Genomic DNA, 12454 nt, shown 5'->3' on the forward strand with positions numbered 1-12454 from the left:
AATTTAAACAATAACTAAAACGAATAAAAATAAGTTCTAGCTTTAAACAAGAAAAGTAACATAAATTGGTTCGAAGTATATAGTGTTATACATAACACTATATATAGATTGGTTTCTTTGTGATCTATAGTATACAGCAGTCAATCCAAGCGCCTATTCTCTAAGAATGTGAAGTACCAAAAGCGCAGCGGGCAGTATCGCTCCAACTAATGTTTTTTTTAAGGAAGAGAGTGGGTATATATATATATATATATATATATATATATATATATATATATATATATATATATATATATATATATATATATATATATATATATATATATATATATATATATATATATATATATATATATATATATATATATATATATATGTCTACAGCTTCTTGAAAGGATAGGATATAGAGTCATAGATGCAAAGTTATCGAGGCCCTCGAGAGGTGGGGTCCAAATGTTTCTTTTTCAATTATTATGCACAGAAAATTATGGCCACACCTTTTTGGATTTTTACTTTATAGGAGAGGATCCTTCCAACCAAAATTAGCGGAGGGGATATTCCTCTTTGTGCAGGTATGGATGGAGGAATGATTATTTTAGGTAAAAGGGTTACGTTTCAGCATGTCTAGTAAATAAGACTCAAAAGACTCAAATTACTGATGGCTCAAATTACCAAAAACAAGCCTAGTATAAATCTTGGAACTCACCCTTAGTAGCAAAAAACTAACAAAAATATGTTTTTTCTTATTGCACTCATAATAGCAGACGAAATTTGTTTTAATAGATAAAAGCAAATAAACTCACCAACTCAGGAAGTCTTTTATTAATGAAAGAAGGCTCGTTGTAGGAATGATAAACTTTAAAATTTTGATCACGGTAAACACATTCTGTGACGGAGTCGTTTCCCTAAAAATATAAAATTTAGTTTATTCAAAACGCGCGTTCTAGATGGTCATTCTACAACTAGCACTATACAAATAAAATGTCTCAGAAAAATCTTCAAATTATCCTGAGCCACAACAATACAATAGCATGGGAAATAGTAACAAAAAAATAGGAAATAGTAACAAATAGTAACAAGAGAGATCATGATATTAATTGGTTACTATCATAGAACGAAAATAAATGAATATGCCTAATAAAAAAATAAACATAAGATAGCTTTGGCTTAACCTGACGTAAGGAAACACACGTAGGACAAGCAAACGAGGGAAAAAGAGAGTAACCAGGGAAACCAGGGAAAGAGGGAAAAAGGGAAATGTCACTAACTGTGAAAAGGCAACTGAGAAGTAGACCTCAATCGGCTTTTACGGTTGGTGTGAATTTAGACTTTTTATAACTTTATTTAGCTTTGTCTTTTTGTCTCGTTTTGAGTATTTAATTCTATTAATATGTTTTCATCTTTCGCACTGAGGACGGCTGAACGGAAATCACGGTCAAAATTGTTGTATTATTTTGTGATTTCTATTTATTAAAACTTTTCTAGTTTATTTGTCCTGCTCTCTTTATTGCAATATCTTATCTTATCAAACGAGCAATAATTGTGTATAAGTTTTTCTGGGACACGGTAACATAACTTCTTTGAGAAAATTGGTACACCACCAATTTCCGATATGAAAAAATCTAGATTTGTCAAGACTTCGGAAAAATTTGTCTCCCCCTTTCAGCCCCCTAAATATTTTTCATGCATGAGACACCTGAAATTAGAGACCCCTGAAGGTTCAAAAACCTTGAGTTGGTTGACACATCAGTTAACTGACTTGACTCCGAGGTTTTAGAGAAATACATTCCCGTTTGATAGCTGTAACGTGAATATCGGATTCTTAAAAAATTTGCATTAAATGCTACGCATTGTGGCGGAGCAATATCAAAATATCAATTTTCATACCAGGGAACCGAGCTTCGCTAGGTGATTATAGTTCGTTTATCAAGATTGTTCCTAATAAGATAATTATTCGTTTTCCTGTGTGAAAAAAAAAAAAAAAACGAGCTGGATAGGTCACGAATTTTGGGAAATTTGTTAAGGGCCTTAGTTAATCTTAGAAAAATATTTCTCATCCGAATGACGTAACAAATACGAACACATCCAATACCCTTATTTTCTTAATAACTTTCTACAGCGAATCAGAGGCAACGCTATAGCGTTGCCTATAGTAAAGGCCATACGGCTCTAATGTTTTATTATTTTTTTCCAGAGGCACTCCATATGGAAGGAGTCGTCATATAAACTTTTAAGGGGACTTATTCAAATGTAAATCGCGAGTTCTACTGCCCTTTTTGAGGGTCGAAAGTGATTGGAAGGCAACAAACACCTCTTCCATGCCCACCATTTCCCCAAACACATCCAATCCAAAGTTTGAGATAGCCATTTTGTTCTACGTAGTTGATTTCCACACAGAAATTATGTTTTTGATGAGGACACTCCTCCCACAGCCCTCAGGGCACGGGTTGTAAGCTATGCCCCGGGGGCATGTAAGGTTTTTTAGAAAGCTTTTTTGTAGAAACTTCAAAAAGGACTCATTCGATTGGAAATTCAAAGGGTTAGTGCCCTTTTTAGTAGTCGAAAGTGATTGGAGGGCAACTAACGCCCCTCTTACGCTCAACTTTTCCCCAAACAAATCCAATCAAAATTTTGAGGTAGCCATTTTGTTCGACGTAGTTGAAAAAATCGGAAATTAGGTCTTTGAGGATGACACCCCCCCCCCCACAACCCTCAGGGCAAGGGTTGTAAGTTATGCCCTTGGGGCATATAAGGTTTTTATAGAAAGCGTTGTCATAGAAAGTTCAAAAAGGGCTCATTTGATTGGAAATTTAAATGGCTAGTGCCCTTTTTAATAGTCGAAAGTGATTGGAAGGCAACTAGCACCCCTTCCACGCCCACCATTTCCCCAAACACATCCAATCAAAATTTTGAGGTAGCCATTTTGTTTAACGTAGTTGAAAGTTCTGGAAATTATATCTTTGAGCAGGACACTCCGCCACAGTCTTCAGAGCAAGGGTTATAAGTTATACCCTGGGGGCATATATGGTTTTTGTATGGAAGGAATGCTCGTAAAAACTTCAGAGAGGGCTCATTTGATTGGAAATTGAAAGTTCTAGTTCACTTTCTAAGCGCCAAAAGATATTGGAGGATTACCACCCCCTCCCCCTCCCACGCCCTTTTTTCCAAAATGCATCCGATAAAAATTTTGAGATAGCTATTTTGTTAAAAATAGTTCTAAGGTCATACAACAAAAACTCTGGAGTCGACTCAACCCCCCAGGGCTCCGGGGCAGGCGTTGTAAGTAATGCCCTGGGGGCATATATGTTTCTTATGGCAGGGACGCTCGTATAAACTTCAAAGAGGGCTCATTTCATTGGAAATTGAAAGTTCTAGTTAATTTTTAAGAGTCAAAAGAGATTGGAGGGCACCTAGACCCCCCCCCCGCCCCTCCACGCCCTTTTTTCCTCAAACCCATCCGATAAGAACTTTGAGATAGCCATTTTTTTTCAAAAATAGTTCAAAGACCATATAACGAAAACTTCGGGGTCTACACAGCCCCCAAGGGCCCGAGGGCAGGCGTTGTAAGCTATCCCCTGGGGGAATATATGGTTCTTATGGAAAAGATGATCGTAAAAACTTCAGAGAGGGCTAATTTGATTGGAAATTGAAAGTTCTAGTTCAGTTTTTGAGATTCTAAAGATAGCGGAGGGAGACTAGCCCCTCCCTCCTTCCAAGCCCCTTTTTCCCCAAATGCATCCGATAAAAATTTTGAGATAGCTATTAAGTTAAAATTATTCAAAAGTCAGATAATAAAAAATCCGGTGTCAACACAACCCCCCGGGGCCCGGAGGGTAGGCGTTGTTAGTGTTGTCCTAGGGGTGTATATGGTTCTTATGAAAGGGATGCTCGTATAGACTTCAGAGAGGGCCCATTGGATTGGAAATTGAAAGTTCTAGTTCACTTTTTAAGAGTCAAAAGATATCTGAGGGCAACTAGCCCCCTCTCCACAACCCTTTTTTCCCAAGCCCATCGGATAAAGTTTTTAAAATAGCCATTTCATTAAGAATAGTTCAAAGGTAAGATAAGAAAAAATCCTGTATCGACGCAACCCCCCGGGCCCGGAGGCAGGCGTTGTAAGTAATGCTCTGGGGGCATATATAGTTCTTATGGAAGGGATGCTCATATGAACTTAGTATATGACGCAATTGTTTGGAAAGTTAATGTTGTAGTTTGGTTTTCGGGAGTCAAAAGAGATGGGAGGGCAACTCGCCCCCCCCCCTTCCACGCCCTTAAAGTATCAGAGCAAAATTTTGAGACAGACGTTTTGTTAAAAATAGTTCCAAGTTCAGATAACAAAAACTCCGGTGTCAACACAGCCTCCAGGGCCCGGGGGTAGCCGTTGTAAGTTTTGCCCTGGGGGCATATATGGTTGTTATGGAAGGGATGCTCGTCTAAACTTCGTAGAGGGCTCATTTGATTGTATATTGAAAGTTTTAATTCACTTTTTAAGAGTAAAAGTGATCGGAGGGCAGCTAGCCTCCCCCCACACTCCATTCATTTTTTTCCCAGAAGCACTTCATATAGATGGGATCGCCATATATAATTCAAAGGAGGTTCATTTAACTGGAAACCAAGAGTTCTACTATCCTTTTTAAGAGTCAAAATTGATTAGAGGGCAACTGGTCCCCCAAGTCCTTTTTCCCCAAATACATCTGATAAAAATTTGAGGTAGCCATTTTGTTAAAAATAATTCAGAGTTTATATAGCAAAAACTCCTTTGCGTATGGCCATTTCATTAAAAATAGTTCAAAGGTCAGATAAGAAAAAATTCTGTGTCGACGCGATCCCCCAGGCCCCGAGGCAGGTGTTGTAAGTATTGCTCTGGGGGCATATATGGTTATTATGGAAGGTATACTCGTATAAACTTCGGAGAGGGCTCATTTGATTAAAAATTGAAAGTTCTAGTTTACTTTTAAAGAGTCAATAAATATCGGAGGGCAACTAGCCCCCTCCCTTCCATGCCCTTTTTTCCTCAGACCCATCCGATAAGAACTTTGAGACGGCCATTTTTTCAAAAATAGTTCAAAGATCGTATAATGAGAACACCGAGGTCGACACAACCCCCCAGGGCCCGGAGGCAGGTGTTGTAATTAATGATCTGGGGGCATATGTAGTTCTTATGGAAGGGATGCTCGAATAAACTTCAAAGAGGGCTCATTTAATTGGAAATTGAAAGTTTTAGTTCACTTTTTGAGAGCCAAAGAGATCGGAGGGCAACTAGCCCCCCCCTTCCACGCCCTTAAAGTATCAGAGCAAAATTTTGAGACAGACATTTTTTTAAAAATAGTTCAAAGTTCAGAAAACAAAAACTCCAGTGTCGACACAGCCCCCAGAGCCCGGGGGTAGGCGTTGTAAGTTTTGGCTTGGGGGCATATATGGTTGTTATGGAAGGGATGCTCGTCTAAACTTCGTAGATGGCTCATTTGATTGGAAATTTAAAGTTGTAATTCACTTTTTAAGAGTAAAAGTGATCGGAGGGCAGCTAGCCTCCCCCCAAACTCCATTTATTTTTCCCCCAGAGGCACTTTATATAGAAGGAGTCGTCGCATAGACTTCAAAGGGGGCTCATTCGATTGGAAACCAAGAGTTCTAGTGCCCTTTTTAAGAGTCAAAAGTGATTGGAGGGCAACTAGTCCCCCAAGCCCTTTTTCCCCAAATACATCTGATAAAAATTTGAGGTAGCCATTTTGTTAAAAATAATTCAGAGTTTATATAGCAAAAACTCCTTTGCGTATGGCCATTTCGTTAAAAATAGTTCAAAGGTCGGATAAGAAAAACTTCTGTATCGACGCAATCCCCCAGGACCCAAGGCAGGTGTTGTAAGTATTGCTCTGGGGGCATATATTGTTCTTATGGAAGGTATGCTCGTATAAACTTCGGAGAGGGCTCATTTGATTAAACATTGAAAGTTCTAGTTCAGTTTCAAAGAGTCAAAAGATATCGAAGGGCAACTAGCCCCCTCCCTTCCATGCCCTTTTTTCCTCAAACCCCTCCGATAAGAACTTTGAGACGGCCATTTTTTCAAAAATAGTTCAAAGATCATACAATGAAAACTCCGGGGTCGACGCAACCCCCCAGGGCCCGGAGGCAGGCGTTGTAAATAATGCCCTGGTGGCATATATAGTTCTTATGGAAGAGATGCTCGAATAAACTGCAAAGAGGGCTCATATAATTGGAAGTTGAAAGTTCTTGTTCACTTTTTAAGAGTCAAAAGAGATCGGAGGGCAACAAGGCCCCCCCCCCTTCCACGTCCTATTTTCCTCAAACCTGTCCGATAAGAATTTTGAGAGAGCCATTATTTTCAAAACGGTTCAAAGATCATACAACGAAAACTCCAGGGTCGACTCATTCCTTCAGGGCCCGGGGTAAGTGTTGCAAATTATGCCTGGAGGGCATATACAGCTGTTGTGCAAGGGATGCTCGTACAAACTTCAGAGAGGGCCCATTTAATTGGAAATTGAAAGTTCTAGTTAATCTTTTAAGAGTCCAAAGAAACCAGAGGGCAACAATCCCCCCACGCCCCTTGTCCCCCAAATGCAGCCGATAAAAATTTTGAGATAGCCATTTTGTTAAAAATAGTTTCCCAAAACCCATCCGCTAAAAATTTTGAGATAGGCAGTTTTTTGAAAATTCTTCAAAATTAGATAACAAAAACTCCGGTGTCAACAAAACCCCTCGGGGCCCGGAGGGTAGGCGTTGTAAGTATTGTCCTGGGGGCGTATATGGTTCTTATGAAAGGGATGCTCGTATAAACTTCAGAGAGGGCTCATTTGATTGGAATTGAAAGTACTAGTTCACTTTTTAAGAGTCAAAAGATATCTGAGGACAACTAGCCCCCCTCCCTTCCACGCCCTTAATGCATCAGAGAAAAATTTTGAGATAGAAATTTTGTTAAACCTAGTTCAAAGTTCAGATAACAACACTCCGGTGTCAACACAGCCCCCCCGGGCCCGGGGGTAGGCGTTGTAAGTTATGCCCTGGGGGCATATATGGTTGTTATGGAAGGGATGTTCGTATGAACTTATAGAGAACTCAATTGATTGGAAGTTGAAAGTTATAAATCACTTTTTAAGAATCAAAAGTAATCGGAGGGCAGCTAGCCTCCCCCACACTCCGTTTATTTTTTTCCCAGAGGTACTTCATATAGAAGGGGTTTTCGTATAAACTTCAAAGGGGGCTCATTCGATTAAAACCGAGAGTTCTAGTACGCTTTTTAAAACTCAAAAGCAATTGGAGGACAACTAGCCCCCCAAGCCCTTTTCCCCCAAATACACATGATAAAAAATTCGATATAGCAATTTTGTTAAAAATAGTTCAGAGATCATATAACAAAAACTTCTTTACGTATGGCCATTTCGTTAAAAATAGTTCAAGGGTCAGATAAGAAAAACTTCCGTATCGACGCAACCCCCCAGGACCCGGGGCAGGTGTTGCAAGTATTGCTCTGGGGGCATATGTTGTTCTTATGGAAGGTATGCTCGTAAAAACTTCGGAGAGGGCTCATTTGATTGGAAATTGAAAGTTCTAGTTCAGTTTTTAAGAGTCAAAAGAGATCGGAGGGCAACTAGCCCCCCCCTCCACGTTCTATTTTCCTCAAACCCATCTGATAAGAACTTTGAGAGAGCCATTATTTTCAAAACGGTTCAAAGATCATATGACGAAAACTCCGGGGTCGGTCCAATCCTTCAGGGCCCAGGGTATGCGTTCTAAGTTATGCCTGGAGGACATATATAGTTGTTATGGAAGGGATGCTCGTACAAACTTCAGAAAGGGCTCTTTTGATTGGAAATTGAACGTTCTGGATCAGTTTTAAAGAGTTAAAAGAGATCAGAGGGCAACTCTCCCCACTCGCTCGTTGTCCCCCAAATGCATCCGATAAAAATTTGGAGATAGCCATTTTGTTAAAAATAGTTCAAAGGTCAGATAACAAAAAACTCCGGTGTCGACACAACCCCCCAGGGCCTGGGGGCAGGCATTATAAGCTATGTCCCGGCGTCGTATATTGTTCTTATGAAAGGAATGGTCGTATAAACTTCAGAGAGGGCTCATTTGAATGGAAATTAAAAGTTTTAGTTCATTTTATCAGAGTAAAAAAAAGATCGGAGGGCAACTAGCCCCTCCCGCCCTCCATGCCTTTGGGTTCATCGGATGGATAAACCCAATCGATAAAAATATGAGATGACCATTTTGTTAAAAATAGTTCAAACATCTGATATTAAAACTCCGGGGTCGACACAACCCCCCAAGGTAGTAGAGGACTAAGTATCATTTTGCTTGGCTTATGTTCCTTCCCATGCTATTTGCTTGGTTTACGTTCCTTCCTGTGCTATTTGCTTACTTTACGTTCCTTGGCACCTTTCCAGAGCATGTACTTATGGATTTGCTCGGTTTATGTTCCTTCCTATGCTATTCTAAGGGTTTATGTTCCTTCCTATGCTATTCTAAGTGTTTAAAAGCGAGCAGTGCGAGCGGGGATTCCCCACTGGTTCCTGAAGTTCAGCTTGTTACACAAGTTTGCTTCAACTCCACGTTTTCAACCAGACTGGTTTTTTAGACTACACCCATAAAGTGAGCAGTACGAGCGGGGATTCCCCACTGGTTCCTGAAGTCTAGCTAGTTACACAAGTTTGCTTCAACTCCACGTTTTCAACCACACTGGTTTTTGAGACAACACCCATTTTTTGGACCAATTAGAGACAGCGGAGGTTATTCCATATACGATAACTTGATCAGTAATTGGATTCAAATATTAAAGAGTGATTTTCATTCGTCCATGACATTTTGTATAAAATGCTCATGCCTTACGATTAAATTTTCATAATGTTTAGCATACCAAGGATAGCACATTTGATATTATTGACTTTGAAGCTATGGATACATTGATTTATACTGTGAGTTCAGTTTACTAAATTGTCTTAATTTATTTCCAAATAAAATCATTTTACCACCCCACTAGTAAATTCAAATTCAGGGGCATAGCCCTCCCCCAACAATACAAACTACAATAAGATGATTATAGTCGCTAGAAAACTTAAAATACACTCTTTTTCCATTATGTAAACCCCATCTCCCCCCACCTCTCTGTTTACAAGTTTAATTCATTATAAATAGTTCTTTTTGTTCAAAAAGTCCTTTTCTTGTTCATGTTTTTAAAATGTGCTTTTCCTTCCGGTCTAAAACCATCTGTGTTTATAATTACAAAAAGGGTCGTTTTTGGAACCAGACTTCACACGTGCCTTATCTAAATTATGAAAACAAAAGGCTGGTGATTAAGACCACGGGCTTTGTGTAATTCTAAACGCTTTGAAGAAGGCGCGAATTATTTGCATAATTAAAAGAGATATTTTTAGGACTTGAATCGAGTGAAATGAGTTATTTCCAAAATTAAGATCTAACAAATATTTTTAGGCCATTTTGTAAAAGGGGGGAGGAGGGGAAGGGGGCAATGTATCAATTCTAACACCTTTGTTGTGAGGTGAAAAACAAACTATTTCTTCGCATGAAAAGTAAGGGGGGAGGCTTTTATAGGATTTTATAAAAATCTTTAACTAATTTCCTTTCTTCTATGATATTAACAGGATGTCAGATAGGAACGGAAACGATTAAACGCTACTTACAGATTTCACGCAAAGTGTTTATACGGGGGGGGGGGAGGGGTAATGTATCAATTCTAATACCTTCGTTGTAAGGTGAAAAACAAACTAATTCTTCGCATGAAAAGTAAGGGAGGGAGGGGGGATTCTTTGTGCAGACACGTATACCCTTTGACAAGAAAACTAATGTGGTCATTCCGACACGCAACACTGAAGTTTAGTGTTTGGTTAGCTTTTAATTATACCATATTTATGGCAGACTATTTTTTAAATCTATAGGCTTTTATAAAAATCTTTCACTAATTTCCTTTCTTCTATGATATTAATAGGATGTCAGATAGGAACGGAAACAATTAAACGCTACTTACAGATTTCACGCAGTGTTTATACGGGGGGGGGAAGGGGCAATGTATCAATTCTAACACCTTCGTTGTAAGGTGAAAAAACAAACTATTTCTTCGCATGAAAAGTAAGGGGGGATTCTTTGTGTAGACACGTATACCCTTTGACAAGAAAACTAATGTGGACATTCCGACACGCAACACTGAAGTTTAGTGTTTGGCTAACTTTTAATTATACCATATTTATGGCAGACTATTTTTTAGATCTATAGGCTTTTATAAAAATCTTTCACTAATTTCCTTTCTTCTATGATATTAATAGGATGTCAAATAGGAACGGAAACGATTAAACGCTACTTACAGATTTCACGCAAAGTGTTTATACGATGGAGGGGAGAGGGGCAATGTATCAGTTCTAACACCTTCGTTTGAAGGTGAAAAATAAACTCTTTCGTCGGATGAAAAGTAAGGGGGGAGGGGGGATTCTTTGTGCAGACAAGTATACCCATTGACAAGAAAACTAATGTGGCTATTCCGACACGCAAAACTGAAGTTTAGTGTTTGGTAGGCTTTTAATTATACCATATTTATGGCAGACTATTTTTTAAATCTATAGGCTTTTATAAAAACTTTCACTAATTTCCTTTCTTCTATGATATTAACAGGATGTCAGATAGGAACGGAAACGATTAAACGCTACTTACAGATTTCACGCAAAGTGTTTATACGGGGGGGGGAAGGGGCAATGTATCAATTCTAACACCTTCGTTGTAAGGTGAAAAAACAAACTATTTCTTCGCATGAAAAGTAAGGGGGAAGGGGGGATTCTTTGTGCAGACATGTATACCCTTTGACAAGAAAACTAATGTGGTCATTCCGACACGCAACACTGAAGTTTAGTGTTTGGTTAGCTTTTAATTATAGCATATTTATAGCTGAATATTTTTTAGATCTATATTTTAAATCATTGTATTGGATTTGATGCAGCGGGGGGGAGGGGGATTCTTTGTGCAGACTAATTTTTTCTTCTGTAAAAAGGGGAATCGTTTTTCCATACTAAATTTTGTCTTCTTTTTAAGGACAATTTTGAAGAGTCCGTCCCCCCCTCAAAATAGAGCTAAGGCTAATGGCTTTAATCCAATGCAACAAGTGGAGATAGCTGGCCCATCGGGAGCCACCCACGTCCATTCCAGACCGGTGCTGCCTGCCCAAGACCCACCCGTGCCAACCCCTATGCAGCCGGGTAGAAAGCTGAAAAGAGAGTGGATGGTTGATCACATTATGGTGTATGTTGTTGTTTTATATTACATATTGTTGTATGTTTTTGCTGTGATTGTTTATTTAATTTCTGTTCGTTTTGGGTTGCATTTATTCTTTAATAGTAATTTCTGGTCGTTTTGAGTTTGAATTTTAACCGGTATTTGTATCTGTTGAGCTTAAGTTTAAAATGGCCTTTACTTTTTTTTGAAAAACTTATTTTTCCGAAAGTTTTTTAACCAATAAAATAAAATGAGAATAAAGTTGTTCTGTGAAAGTGAATAGACAAGCAGTCTTTCTTTATACCGAGCACAAATCGGTCTCCTGGAACTATTAATTAAAACATTAATATTAAGTAAAAGAGATATAGACTTTGTTATTTTGAAAAGTGGCTCTGTCAATTTACAATGTTTCAGAAGGGCTTACACATATCCGTAGTCACGAAAAATTAATTTCGAGAAAATAAATATATAACTTAGTAAGATTGCCCGGTTGAAGTTTTTATCCTAAATACTCTTTCATAAAGGGGATCGGCAAATCGACATTTTTACTGAAAATAAAGTAAATAAAATTGATGTAATAAAATATAAAATTGATTATATCAATTATATGGGAATAAATATGCCACTTAATAAGATAGTCCGGTGAAAGTTTTTACACGAAATTTCTAATTATCACCACCGTAAGACAAATTGTGTTCAAATTTCTTCCTTAAATATAAACGAAGATCACGCTGCCTTTCCATTATAAAAACTTCTAAAAAGATAATGTAATGAGGAAATTTTAAAGATAGTGAATTACAGAGGAAAATTAATTGAATACTTCGGCTATACATACAATAGCTAAGCAAGAAAACTGAATCATGGTAAAATTCAACTTAGGATAAAAACAAAAAATAAAAATAAAACAAACAATAAAAGAGTCCAAACTTTATTACCTTATGTGAGTTCAACTAAAACTCTAATAAAGAGTCTCTCAGCTAAGCTGTAAGACGTGCATAGACTTATTGAAACTTGCTAAGCCCTTAGCTGAACTTGCATAAAGTAACGACATTAGGACTCTTTTATTGTCGGTTTTATTTTTACTTTTGTTATTCAATTAGTTTCTTCTGTAATTCACTGTTTTTGAAATTTCATCTATTATTATTTATAACAATAATTTCATTTACTATTATTATTATATCATTATCTTCTTCACTGTTTGTCTCCTTTCTTAAAATCA

General features: G+C 38.0%; 1 protein-coding gene across 1 annotated transcript in view; it reads right to left on the minus strand.

Moving 5' to 3' along the window:
• LOC148938599 (uncharacterized) overlaps positions 1–12454 on the minus strand; it is a gene marked incomplete at its 3' end in the record, with an annotated part of 65594 nt that overhangs the window by 40950 nt on the left and 12190 nt on the right. Inside the window, exon 4 of the mRNA XM_089107672.1 lies at positions 804–905. Within this exon, the coding sequence (XP_088963798.1) occupies positions 804–905 (102 nt within the window). The remainder of the gene's footprint in view (positions 1–803; positions 906–12454) is intronic.

Source organism: Artemia sp. Qi Xiang Cuo, unplaced genomic scaffold, assembly GCF_049724085.1.
Source record: "Artemia sp. Qi Xiang Cuo unplaced genomic scaffold, ASM4972408v1 HiC_scaffold_3086, whole genome shotgun sequence".
In the NCBI taxonomy this organism is placed as follows: domain Eukaryota; kingdom Metazoa; phylum Arthropoda; class Branchiopoda; order Anostraca; family Artemiidae; genus Artemia; species Artemia sp. Qi Xiang Cuo.